A 14,164-nucleotide genomic window follows, 5' to 3' on the forward strand; every position below is an offset into this window, starting at 1 on the left:
TGGATTTAAGAGTTTTCCTAAATACATTGCTTCGGCTTTGTTTGTCCACTATCTTAATTTATTCAGATTGTTTAGCGGCCGTAGCATCCTTTCTCTCCTCCCACTTTTTCAAACTCAATATGGAGAAAACCCAGTTCATCATCTTCACCCCACCCCATACAGCTTCTCTACCTGACCCATCAAAATTAAAAAGAACCACTTACCCCTGTCCCATGGGTCCAGTGTCTTGGGATAACCCTGGACCCTGACCTATCCTTCAAGTCACACGTTCAAACCCTCAACACTTCCTGCCGCCTCCAACTCAAGAACATCCATCGAATCCACTCCTTCCTCGCCTCAAAAACTACTAAAACGCTAGTCCATGCCCTCAATCTCTGGCTTAGACTACTGTTTACTTACCCTTCTCCATGGACTTCCAGAAAACACCCTCCACCAGTCCACATTAAACTGTGCTGCTTTGTTAATTTACCTCACCCCCCCCTCCCCCTCCATTCATCGGCTGCTCTCCTCTGCCAATCCCTTCACTGGCTACCCATTGCCCAGGGAATTGAGTTCAAGCTACTAACGTTAACATACAAAGCCATCTACAACCTGTCCCCTCCATATATCTCTGACCTAATCTCCCGCTACCTGCCCACACGTAACCTCAGATCCTCCAAAGACCTACTCCGCTCTCAACCACTCCTCGCACAACAGTCTCCAAAATTTAGCTCATGTAACCCCCATACTCTGGAACTGCTTACCAAGACACATAAGACTGACCCCACCATTACAGGCTTCAAGGCCCTGACGACTCACCTATTCAGAAAGGCATACAACCTTTAATAACACTACTGTCACCACACCACCATCTGAACAGTCTCCTCTCACCTTCTGTCTCTCTTTTCTTCCCTCAGATTCTAAGCCCTCGCAGGTAGGGCTCTATCACACTGTGCCAGTCAGTCAATGTTAGTACTATATCTGTTTGTATATTTTGTGTACTGTATGTAAACCCCCCAAATGTAGAGCACCATGGAATTAATGGTGCTATATAAATGAATAACTAAAATGACTCACTTGTCTGACAAGTTGTTTCTTTTTGTCTTCACTTTGCTCATCACGTCCTTGCATATCCCTCTCAAACTGTGCTTTCATAGCTTGCAGGTTAACTTCTAAGCGCAACTTGGCATCCTCTGTGGCTTGTAATTCATCTTCAAGCTCCTCTAGCTGAGTCTTCATTTCTTCCACTTGCTGTTCCAATGCCCTCTTAGACTTTTCCAATTCATGAACCTGTAAACGAAGATTGCATGGTAAACTCAAAATGAACACAAACCAAATCTTTCCTTCTAAAATGGAGTTATGAAGGTAGAGATTGCTGCAATGCCTTGCATGCATTTATGACAAGAATGCATTTTATACAAGTTAAAACATGCAGCCATGTGCATTTGAAGTTATATTGATTGTATTTCACGTTCCCACACAAATAGCTACAAATTAAAAAAGTATAATCATTAACATTTAAATTAACCTAAGTAGTTTTCTTCTTTGTTTTTCTTTTAACTAGCCCAAAACACCTTAAAAGGCAGGAGTGCTACAGCGCAAAAAAAATTAAAAATCTGCAGCAGAAAGAACACACACAAATCAACCACTTGCAACACATTTCTGGAGAAACTTACACTCTTCCCAACATCATCCTTGGAGCTAACCAAATCCTCCATTTCAGTGCGCAACTGCTTGTTGAGCCTCTCTAACTCTGCCTTCAATTCAAGGGCCTCTTCTAGGGAGCGGGCCAAAGCAAGAGCTTTAGTCTCTTTTTCACGAGCCTCTGCTTCAGCACGGTCACGTTCTTCTGCATATTTAGCAGAAATGGTCTTCTCTTCACCAAGCAGCTAAAAGGAATCAAGAGAGAAAAAAAACAAAACAAAAAAAAAACAACCACGAGTGAGTGCACTTCAATTGCATTACAAGTTTGATATTTGGGGCAGCAAACTATAGCCTGGACAGACAAGATAACAAACATTTCCACACACTGTACTCACCTGTGGTCAAAATGTGATAAACCCTGATAAATCCAGAGGATACACATCAAGACTGAATTAAGCCTTTGGCAACAGGGAACTCAATATTATCTTCTTGCTTTTGAGGGGTGCACACCAACAGCGAGATTTATTCCCAACTCCCTATAATGTCCTGCTAAATTAACTGCCTTTTTAGGGTGGGAGTGGGGCAGTTTTGACCTATTTTTACACACAAACTAATGATCCTATAGTATAAACTGCTCTGCCATACAGATTTGCTTGGCCACAGTGATCGTAATAGATCTTACCAACCTAGGAAGCATCTGATACTATTGCAATGGCATCTGTGTCGCCGTTCTACTATATTTTCCTGTGTGAATTGTAGTATCCTGTATGTCCTGTTGCACTTTGGTGACAGCAAACACTCTAGTTCTTTTTTTAGTACTAGTTTAGTACTAGTTTCTAGTACTTTTTTTCTAGGTTTATGGTATATTGAAATACATGATTGATTGAAGTAAGGGACCCTACACATGTGACCTGTTAAATTCAACAATTTTAACATGCTCATTTGTACTGATCCACATTTTAGACATTTATATTAAAGTTTTATATACCACTTTGATTTCTGGAAATTTTAGCACAGTATGAATGAGAAAGGGGGCAGAATATATATACACATCTTTGGGGGTAACACCCTCGCTTGCTCCAAAGATATGACAACCCTCTATTCTGGAAAAGTAGATTGGGGCAGATTGTAGGATTTTATGCCTATTACAAAAATACACACAAGGCTTAGCTTTGTCACTACCTAATTGTAAGAGTTCTTATTTAACTGATCTTTAAGTTTTGCAATCACAGGTTGTTTTTTTTTGTTTGGTTTTTTTTTTTTTTTTAAAAAAATGATCTGCAACACAAATAGGGCCACATTAAACAAGGATAGGTTCAGAGATACTGTGCGTGCATCAGTCTAACCACGGCTCAGATTAACTGAATTACAACCATGGCAGATACACACTGTGCTTCCCAGGTTAAGTACATCCGTGTGAACCCAACTCCAATGTATATGGCTGATTAGGCAAATCATCATGAACTACTGTTTTTACCCATGTAAGAGTGCAGACACCCAGTGTACAAAGTGCAGTTATAACTGTACTCAGTTTTGGGTCCCAGAGGTTCCATCACTAATAGTTTAATGAGAAGGATATTCACAGGCAATTTCTCATGACTAGCAAAAGAGAGTGTAAAAGCTGTGTAAACCCAAAGAGCAGTTTGTGGTTTTTAATTGCAGTAACGAGTAGCACATTTCTACCACGCCAGTAAATCAGTTTTCCTATCTAATAAATTCTAGCATATAGGTAAAATGTAATGTTACTCATTACTGCAATTAAAAACTGCATACAGTTCTTCAGTAATACTACATTCACACAAGAGCTTCAACCATGACAGTCCGTTTGTTGGCCAGATTTACCGTCCTGAACAGTATGCTAGGAGAGGGACTCCTAGAAGTATAGTCTACTATGCTGTTAGGAGTCTCTGCCTCCCAAGGACATCCTGCCCCATACAGATTATAGTCTCCTAGCAGTATAGATCGATATCCATGCTGGCAGGAGTCCCTCTCCTGCCAGCATATTGTGGTCCCAGAACTGACTGCAGTTACAACTGCATATGGTACACTGTTACTAAGAGTAACAATGGTCAGATGGCACGCATTCCCGATCACTGCCCCGCTAGTCAACCAATGGAAAATGGGCCCATATGTAAGTACTCAAAGCAATTTTAAAGCATGCTGCTTCTAATTGGATTACCTGATCAAACTTTTTCTGCTTCTTCTCCAAGTTTGACACAATCTGACGTTGATGATCAAGATCTACACTTATATCTTCTAGTTCCTGCTGAAGTCTAGTTTTCGTCTTCTCAAGTTTGTCATACGCAGCAGCCTTCTCTTCAAACCGTTGATTTGTAGCTTCAAGCTCCTTTTGCAATTTTTTCTTTAGTTCTTCAACAGAGTCCAAGGACCCAATACTATCCTCCATTTTCTTTTTCATATCAGTCACCTAAGATACAAACATTGCAGCAACTTTACTCCAGTGGTGGTAACAGTCAACATACTGTATACACAGTCTAATGGGAAAATGTATTCCAAATGTTGCATCCTACTGGAAAGACAATTGCATAGTCTTACAGCACTTAAAGCAAACAAGATTCTCACAAAAGTATTCCATGCGCTCCAAGTTAAATGGGATGTCGAGGCTAAATATTACACACACATATGTCTTTGGGAAGGCACCAGGAACAGGTGAGTCTAACTTCCCCAATTTTTTTCCCTCTTAAATAAAGTCATCTGGGACAACCTCTTTAAACTCTAAGTTATTGATAAAGCTGGTTGCACATGACCGTATGTTAACCAGCTGCAGTGAATGACTGGCACAGATGGGCAAGTAGAAGCTGCGAAAACAGGGCTGCAAAATCAGACAGGAATAGTAGTTACATATTTTGCAACTCAGACTCAGCCCACACCTTCATGGGGAAACCAGGATAGCTCTCTCACAGACGTTCATATGACTAGTCAGTGTGCTAAGACCCAAGTGTTAACATCACAAAAACCACCTGCAGTAAAGGGCTGAATAAAGATTTAAAGACAAAATAAATTTACATGGCCACATAATGTTCCATTCACTATGGGACGGCAGGTGTTGCTTAAGCTTGCAGTCCCAACAACCTCAAACAGTGAATGGATTGCTACTCATGACTCAGGCTTTACAGTCTCCAGTTCTCTTGGAGCCCAAGAGTCCTTAATGGCACTATTCCTTAAACATTTATACTCCTAAATGTTAGATCTGTGGAAAAGCTGCACCCACTCACCTGAGCCTGCAATGTTGAAATCTGCTTTGTCAAGTTTCTTTTTGCTTCTTCCTCTTCCTCTAGTTGCTCAAGGAAACCATTTTTCTCATCTTCCATTTGTTTTAGTTTTGTACTAAGGCTAAGTTTCTGACGAGTTTCTTCTTGCAGAAGCTCCTAGGAAAACCAGATAAAAGACACATAATTGGACAGAATTCACTCGTTCTTTGTTTTATGCATTCTCCAAGATTAAATTTGGCTGCACCTTTCAATGATACATGCATGCAATACACCTAAAACAGGAAAATAATGAACACCTACTGAGAGGAGAAAAGCTCAGTAGGGGGAAGATCCTTCTGGAAATACATTTATGGCAATGTACTATACATACTATAAATGTTCATGTTATTCTAAGCATTTTTAATTCATTGTGACTTGAAAACAAGAAAAGAAAAAAAAAAAAAGTTTAAATACCTGAGTATCTTGAAGCTGAGATTCTAGTGTAGAAAAATCTTTGGAAAGTTTGATAGACTTGCTGTCTGCTTGAGAAAGAAGCCCTGTGACGTTATCCAATTCCACCTGAAAATGTTAAAATAATTTATTTAAAAAAATAAATTATATATGTGTGTATATAATATAATAACCTTCCTGTTTTGGGCCTTAATAGAACAAGGTTTTGCATTTTTTCCCCTTATATGCCAAGAGGGCGTGTTTTTTTTGTGGGACAAATTTTAAAGGGGCTGTCCCATCACAAGGATCCCATCTATACTGCTAGTTTATGTACTTTTCCTAAATGCATTGCTTTATCAAAACTGCTTTGATTGGCCGCTATCTTAATTTATTCACGTAATGGTCTACACTCCGTTTCTATGGCGCTTGGGATTATCTGCTCATTTGTCAAGTGATGTAGCTGCCTGGTCCCGGGGGGGGGGGGGAGCGGTGCTCTGGGAGTTCTGAGCTTTTATCAGTCGGTTTAGTTGAATTTGGCTGATAAGGCCTGAGATAGGGAGTCTGTTACCTCTGTATGTAATGCAAACTCACTCAAATCCAGCTCTGCTACATCAGCGTCACACTGTGGTAATTCATTTACAACCAATTCCGTGCAAGTGAAACCCCGCACACCTATGTGCCAAGAATAGCAGGAAGTGGAGAGCACAACAGCCTGCAGGTTAGTGAACAAGTGTCATGTGAATACCCCTTTAACGTTTAATGGTACTGTTTGGGTTAAGCATAATATTGTTTAACTTTCTCAGAAGGAATAGAAAAAAAATTGCATTTTTTACTCAATGTAAAATCCTTTTCTCATTGTATTCACTGGGGGACACAGCAACATGGGTATAGATTCGTCTACTAGGAGAATGAAAAGCTGTAGACTCCGCCTCATTATGGGTATAGACTGTGGACTAAGCTAGTTTTAACTGCAGCAGTAGGAAAAAGCCCAAAAGAGGGAAAAAAAAAACAAAAAACCCAGAGCCAACTGCCAGTGAAATAGGCGAGAAACACTAATTTTGCAATTTAAATGGCAAATTTCTTTTTTGTTTACTAACATTGTAGGATGAAAATTAAACACTTTCCTCCTCTTTTTGTTGGGAGGCGTTTGGGTTAAAAAGCATATTACAAAAATTTTTCGTCAATTTCCTTTTTATTATAAAATAGGCTATAACATTTTCCTTAGCAACACTCAGAGCTGTTGCTTTAGTTCTTTTACAGCTAGTACTTCAGTCGTGGCAGCATATGAAAACTGAAAACTTAGGTGGTATAAAATCAGGAGATCCTGTCATTCCCCTTTGGTGAAAATGCTTCAGCAATGTTAATTAGGAGCAGCAGTCCAGCTGTGACTACACTGGCGGGCACCAGCTTCAGACAGTGCAGATGCACCAGTACTATTCCATCACAACTGATGTAGGAAGTCCATTAAGGAAGACCATTAATGAATAATTTAGAAAGTGTATTGACGGTCACTAATGTGAATGGAAGTATTGAGTAAAACTTAATCTAACTTACCTGCAGTCTGTTTGCCTTGTCCAGCAGCTCTGCTCGAAATCTGTCCCCTTCTGTGACTTTTACTTGCAGCTCTTGAAGTTGAGTCTCTACTTTTTTTCTCTTTTGCTCAGAATCACCCTTGCCGTGCATTAGTGCCTTTACCTCATTGGCCAACTCATTACGCTCACTTTCCAGAGCCTGTTTGGTCTTTTCCAGATTTCCTTTCACCTAAGACATGAAGACAAATACCACAACATTATAGTTCACCAACGATAAGGAGGAAACTGCTGGCAACCCCCTTTTAGTATAATTTTTGGTAATCAGTAGCTGATTGAAGGGGGATCTCTCTCAGCAGCTCTGCCAATCTTATATTTGCCTTCCCAGATCACTACATCATACAGAACTTTACAGAGGTCAGTGTACTGGAAACAGCACAGTTTCACTGATTAAGAGGTCAAGCAGAAACTACCATAGCCAACATATTGTATGAAGCTGAGCTAGTTTGGAACACTGCAGCTGCCATTGATGAACTACTCCAACGATAGATGGTCTAGCAGTGTACCACTGATGAGCCAAGTTCTTTACCATTTTAATCTCTTTCATATCATTTAGTTATAGCTAAATTTTTGACCAAGAGGTTTTTGGTTTTTAACTGCTCACAACTAGAGATGAGCGAGTACTATTCGAAACGGCCGTTTTGAATAGCACACACCCATAAGAATGAATAGAAGCGGCCGGCATGGAGGGGGTTAAGCGGCCGCTGCGTCCATTCATTCCTATGGGTGCGTGCTATTTGAAATGGGAGTTTCGAATAGTACTCGCTCATCTCTACTCACATCTGTATTTTTTATTTTATTTTTATTTTTTTTTTATTTTTTTAACAAGTCCCCTGCTCCTGCCAACTCTGTTACTTCGATTTCAAAGCTTGTAGGCCTCCATTAATGCCTGTGCTGCTGCAGCAGCGATTTGGCAAAGCCATCAAGTCAGTCTTGACCAATCAAGGTGCCAAGGATTCATCAATTTAGGACTCCAGCAAACATTTTTTTTTGTAGGTACTAAACCCTTAACGCTTGTGCTGTACCATTTCAATTTGCTATTATATAGTTGAAGCTCAATGCTCTAGTAGGCAACAAAGCTGTAGCAGGAACAAGAGCTTTGTTATTTTTTGGACTATAACCTAACCTGAAACTAATTATCACTGCACCTGGTTGGTTAGGATGGCGCCCGCTTTCAATCCTTTTATTCCCATACAATTTGGGTTACCATACCTTTCTCTATCACACATATGGAATCTGTGTGCCATGTACTGCAATATAAAAGCATTATAGCATATTATATGTGGGATCAAGTGATCCCAGGTTCAAGTTCCATTGTGGGCCAGGGAAATAAAAAAAAAAAAAAAAAAAACCCTCCTGGAATCTTAGACCCAGGGTTTGTCAGTTCTTAGTGAGGATTTACAGGGGAATTTTTTTTTTTTTTTTTTTTTATTCTTTACACAAATTAGCTAAATGTTACACCAGGAGCATGACATTCCTGCAAACTGAAACTAATGAACCATAGAAAAAAAAGTTTCTGCAACCCCTTTGATATTGTACAATTTTCAATTTGCATTATGGTTTTTGGAAGGGAGGAAAAAAAAATATTTTCCATTAGAAGTTGCATGAGTGCTTAACTTTTGCTGGACTTTACTTAAAAATGGCACATATTCCTTATAATGTACTGGGAAGTTGAAAAATCTGGAACGGCGGTGAAACGGAAATAAAATGCAACTGTGGCATTTTCTTACAGGTCTCATTTCCATATTCAGAGATCAGCAATTAGCCTTTTGTGGGGCAAGATTAAGTTTATTGAAACCATTTTTAGGATAAGGCCCCACATAAGCTGCAGCACTTTAGTTCTCCTCTGGGCTTTCTGCGTCAATAATACCTATAGGGAAACCGCCAGCTTTTCCGTTGGCATGATTCAAAAACATTGACCGATTTGGAAAATGGCAGTATTTTTCTGCAGTGTGTGAATAGGATTCGCTAAATTCCCATCCACTTTGCAGGGCCCTGGCCTTAAAGCTTTTGTTCCAAATTGTGAATCTAGGTTCTAAATAAACAGGTCTAATCTCCAAATTAGAGAAAAGTGTTAGAAATTGCCTAATCCATGGTTAAGTACCTTAAAAATAAAAAACCCACCAAAATGAAGACAAACTCACAAAAAGTCACTAGCTGAGGCAAAAAACACAGCTTTTTTGTTACAGATTTGGCTGCACTTTGTTGAGCCAAGGCTGGGAGTTAAGTTAGAAGTAGAATTACTTCCTATACATGTTCCAGTCGTAACCATTCTTAGCTTTGGCTCAAAAAAAAACAAAACAAAAAAACAAAAAAAACCACACTATTACAGAACAATACAGTTTCTCACACACTAAGCAAAGTTCATCTCACCCGTTTGGTTTGCTCCAGTTGCTCAGAGAGTTCCTCTACAGCTTGGGCATGTTTCTGCCTAAGCTCCTGGATTTGTGCTTCGTGTACTCGAGCTTCCTCATCTAAGCTTTTCTTCAATTGGGTAACCTCTTGCTCTCGTTTGGTGCTAAGAAATATTGTAATATATTAAAAATGTTAGTGAGTTTGTAAAGACTCTGCAAAAACTCTTCAAATGTACAATAACTCAGTTATACCGGAGTTCTTGTTGGGCTGCTGTTGAATCCAGAGTATCTTCTAGTTCTGTTTTAAGAGCCTCAAGTTCTTCACCCAAATCCCTCTTTTGCTTCTCTGCCTTGCTGCGAGCAGCTCTCTCAGTTTCCAGGTCTTCCTGTAATTCACTTATCTGTGATTCAAGCTCGCGAATTTTCTTCAGAGCCATATTCTTCTGTGCAGACTCTTCCTCTACTCTAGAAATTTGAAGCAGCACAACAGTTTAGTACTACAACAAGGTTCCTTTGATATTGAATATTCAATATAAAAGTTGGTCGGTCAGTGCCATAAAAGTTATTTTTTTTAAATGTCTGTTAGTGCTATTAATGGGTTAAGTGCACACATATACCTTTAGCCATGTTTTGAGTGATTTCTGTGAGCTCCTGGTATCTCCTACATTTGTTTATGTGGGTCATCTTCCTGCTATGTAACTTCCACACTAAACCCTCTCACCTCACTTAGCTATCACCCCCACTACTAACCCTTCCGTACCTACTCAGCCCTACCCCCAACCCAATTAAATGTTTCTCTCTTCCATCCAAGCTTCTTCCTGCGGGACGGCTCCTCCTTTTCTTCGTGTTGGTGCAAACTCTTCTCCCAGTGCTGCTCTCTTTAGTGACGACTCATCTCTACTGCACATGCATCACCGGATAATCAGAAAAAGTGGTCATCTATGGTCTTGTACTGTCAGGCAGGATGTTCCTTACCAACCAGCGATGACACTGAGCTGTGAGGAACGCCCCCTTTACCCAGCACACTGTCTGCTGTCTGGTGCTATATAAAACTGCATGTGCAGGAGTATATGAAAGATCCTCTAAGTCTGTGTGGCAACTAAGTGTGTGTGGCAACACACACTTCCAGAAGTGCCTGCCTCAAAACGTTTATTTTAACAGCACCTGTGACCACACATTTTATCCATTTTACCCCCTTTTGTCCACCATTGTTCTAGACAAAGCATTTAATTTATATGAATTAACCAGCTTTTCAGGTCACAAAATTCTGCAACAACTCTATTCCATGTTTATACTGACAACCTGAACATCCATTTTACATAGAATTATGGCTTATGTGCCATAAATTTTCAAATTGTTAATATGATATCAGTTCATCATCTGAACAGTATATGAACCTATGCAAGTTTTGTTCACACTATTAGGTTTGTTAACCTTTCAGTCAGCACTTTCGAAGTTTAACAGTAAGCAAGAGTGACATTTTTAAGGGTCGCCATTTACTAAACCCATTATTTTGTAAAAGACTAACTGAAGATGTCAACAGGACTCTTAATGCCATTATAAGTAAATAAACGCTAAACTATATTAAAAAGTCATGAACTTGTGGCCAGTAACAAGTGAAAACACCAGGGTCAAGTGTGCATCCATCACCAAATCACTGAGCTTACACTTGTGTCACCATATGGAATCAATTTCTGTGATCCGTCCAAAGATCCCAAAAACTGATTTGGAACAGGTCGTTAAAGAACCCATTGAAATTATTGGGTATGCGTTGAGCATTTCTGTCTAGTATCTGCATTTATAAACATTGAGGTTGATTGAAGGTGGAAACAGATTACCAACAGATAGTAATCAGTCCATTTTGCAATTATATTTCCTGCTTCATTCTTCTTTTTGCATGCTCAGAATAAAGTGCAAAGAACACCCCACAAATTATTTGTTTAAAAAAAAAAAAAATAACCAGGCGCAAGTGTGAACCTAGCCATTGAACTGCAGTAAAGACTACTTTAGGGCATGTAGACCTTACAACCCACAAACTATATTTTATAGGGGTGGATGAATACTTTTGCACATCACATTTCATATATTTGATTAAAATGTTGAAAACCATGTATCGCTTTCATTCCACTTCACAATTATGTGCTACTTTGTAATAGTCTATCATTTACAACCTCAAAATACATTTTCTGGTTGAAAGGTGGCAAAAGGTGAAGGTTCAAGGGGTATGAATACTTTTTGCAAGCCACTATAAGTCAATTACTGGCTTCAGTTATAAAAAACAAACAAAAAAAACCCACGACAGTCTATCATAATATAGTATGTACTGCTAACCGTGCAAGGGCCGCGTGCAATTCCTCCTCCTTTTTAGCTAGCTGCATTTTTAATTCTGCGATTTGTGCTTGCAGCTCTGCAATTTGATCATGCAAGTCTGTAGAATCTCCCTCTAATTTGCGACGGGTCTTTTCAAGTTCTTGGCGCTGCTTCTCCTCACGACGTAGGCGTTCTGTAAGCAGATTAAATCAAACCATTTGTTAGTACAGTATGAGCAAGGTAACCATTAAAAAAGGGATTGAACAAAAACTCATAGGGTATGGCACAGAGCATTTAGTTAAATACTTAGTAGCCTAGTACATCATAGAGCTGTAGCAAGCACATGCGCTGTGTCTGCTAATTCACTTCGAGGTTCCAGCTGTGTTAACACTGCTGTGACCCAGCACCAGCCTCAAAGCCCTTAAAGCATGACCCATACGCATTGACCCAAAAAAAAAACAAAAAAAAAAAAACCACATCTCAGGGGCTTAGTGAATGCATCTCTCAGCTAGTATTTAATAAGTTACATTTTAAACCCTTATACAGATTCTAGTGTACATGAAAATGCTGAAATGCACAAAAGCAATATTAAAAAAAGTGACCAAGAAGTTGTAGATTTTATTTGGAACCATTTTTCAGGTATGTACAACTTACCCTGCGGAGAAAAAAAAAATAAAAAAAAAAAAAAAAGCTTTCACAACAAAGAAAGTGCAGCCAGCTCTGGGCCCCTGCAAGCGGAAGAAATTACCACCAGGAAATCTATCTTCCAGTGAGGAACACCTCCTCCCTCTCCTTAACGCTCTCAGTACAGCGCTATAGGCGCTGCTGTGAGGAAGGGCGTTCCTGACTGACTTCACCTGGGGCACAGATCGTGAAAGCAGACGGTGCGCGGATTTCAGCGAACTGTGTGCTTTCTAGCGGTATATCAAACCGCATGTGCCCCAAGAGATGAATGGTCCTATTTAAAGGACAGTGAACGTGCCCAGCATGTCTAGGACACACAGGATCGTTGTGGCTGTGGTCAAAGCCAGCATACAGTAGCTGGCTTTAAATAAAGGAGTGTGATTTATTGCTGTTTTGATAAAAATTAAGTTTTCTTTGTGGACCTTATGAGACTTCTAAGAGATTTACCTTCCAAATCGGAGATCATAGTTTCATGTTTATGTTTTAATTTTGCCAGGCTCTTTGACTTTTCTTCTTCCTCAGCTAGATTTGTAGAAAATTCGGCAATACGATCCTCAAGAAGTTTCTTTTCCTAAGAAAATGCAATTTATATATTTCTAGAGGTGTAAGATTTTTAATGTAATGTTTAAACAGATCAATAGATTAAAGACAGTTTAACATCAAACTAGTTTATAAGTCACTTACATGCTTTTAAGTCACATCTTTTATCAAAGTGCAATTTTGCAGTTGAACAGAATCAACTTTTAGGCTGGGACACAACATAGCATAAATGCTGTCGCAGGGAAAAATCAAAAAAACAAAAACAAAAAAACCCCACTGCAGCGATTTTCAGTCATCGCTTTATAAGTTTCCCTATAAGTATAATGGAAGAAGATAGTCCACAGAGGAAATCTGAACTTTGCAGGTCTCCCACAGCATTGTCACCACGGTTTCTCACGTAACACTTTTTTGCTGTGGCCCACTATGTGGTGTCATAAGCTCACCCGAACTAAATTTGTTCAGTGCACGCAGGGCGTGACAAGTTGACAAACCCTGATCGCTCCTCCTGCTCCACAAGTGAAAAACTCCAGCAAATGTGACCATGCCCCAGATGGAAACCATTCAGTGTATGCAGGGTGATTTTCTCAACAGCAAGAACTGCACTTTCAAATGTGTTCACCATGACCACTGCCTCTACAAGTAGCATGTAAGTGGTTTAAAAGCAGCTTGGCCCAGGATTTACAGCAATCTGAATGTGGCAATCCTGAGGGCTAGTTCACACGTGAACTGCCCGCGCGGGTTTTGACACAGAGAGAGACGCGGCGAGCCGCGTCTCTCTCTTGTCAAAACCCGCCCGCCGCGACCATCGCTGTCGCGGCTTAACCCTCTGCTGTCGGCTCAAATGAATGAGCCGACATAGGAGGGAGCTGCCGGGGGCTGAAGCCGCGCGGCTGAGCCTGCGCGGCTTCCGCCTGAAGAAAGGACATGTCCTTTCTTTTCTCCGCTAGCAGCAGCTCGCCGCTAGCGGAGAACAGAAGCCCGGCGGTCTCCATAGACCACCATTATAAGGGGAGGTTTTGGACGCGAAATCCGCTGTCAAAAACCTCCCCTTATACTCACGTGTGAACTAGCCCTTAAGTTTCTCCAGATAAGCGTTTATTTTCTCACCTTACTCAGTTTACTGGACTGATCTTCTAAGACAATTACGTCCTCCTCCATCTTCTTGAGTTTTGCCTCAATAGTGACTTTTTCCAACTGAATCTTCTGTCTTGCCGCCTCTTCCTCTTCCAACTGTTCCTCTAGCTCCTAAATAAGTTCAACAAAAAACAAACTACACTGTAACAAAGGCTGGACACAAGATGAGGCACATGCCATAAGTCTGCTCATATTTTGTTGTGCTATGCTGTTTAAAACTACAATACCAGTATGGTGTCAACTTAGAAGTTGAGCAAACACCATACTC

The 14,164-nt window shown here is 40.1% G+C and overlaps 1 protein-coding gene across 2 annotated transcripts in view; it reads right to left on the minus strand.

The window, feature by feature from the left end:
* MYH9 (myosin heavy chain 9) overlaps nucleotides 1-14,164 on the minus strand; it is a 77,544-nt gene that overhangs the window by 12,993 nt on the left and 50,387 nt on the right. Inside the window, exons 23-34 of one of the 2 annotated variants that reach the window (XM_075286439.1) lie at nucleotides 13,870-14,007; nucleotides 12,670-12,793; nucleotides 11,560-11,731; nucleotides 9,481-9,693; nucleotides 9,248-9,392; nucleotides 6,840-7,046; nucleotides 5,310-5,414; nucleotides 4,860-5,012; nucleotides 3,803-4,051; nucleotides 1,803-1,868; nucleotides 1,656-1,751; nucleotides 1,057-1,269 (exon numbers count right to left, since the gene is read on the minus strand). In XM_075286439.1, the coding sequence (XP_075142540.1) occupies nucleotides 1,057-1,269; nucleotides 1,656-1,751; nucleotides 1,803-1,868; nucleotides 3,803-4,051; nucleotides 4,860-5,012; nucleotides 5,310-5,414; nucleotides 6,840-7,046; nucleotides 9,248-9,392; nucleotides 9,481-9,693; nucleotides 11,560-11,731; nucleotides 12,670-12,793; nucleotides 13,870-14,007 (1,881 nt within the window). Of the gene's footprint in view, nucleotides 1-1,056; nucleotides 1,270-1,655; nucleotides 1,869-3,802; nucleotides 4,052-4,859; nucleotides 5,013-5,309; nucleotides 5,415-6,839; nucleotides 7,047-9,247; nucleotides 9,393-9,480; nucleotides 9,694-11,559; nucleotides 11,732-12,669; nucleotides 12,794-13,869; nucleotides 14,008-14,164 lie in introns of both variants that reach the window. The other variant, XM_075286437.1, reaches the window with a different exon arrangement.

This window comes from Leptodactylus fuscus, chromosome 9, assembly GCF_031893055.1.
Source record: "Leptodactylus fuscus isolate aLepFus1 chromosome 9, aLepFus1.hap2, whole genome shotgun sequence".
Lineage (NCBI taxonomy): Eukaryota > Metazoa > Chordata > Amphibia > Anura > Leptodactylidae > Leptodactylus > Leptodactylus fuscus.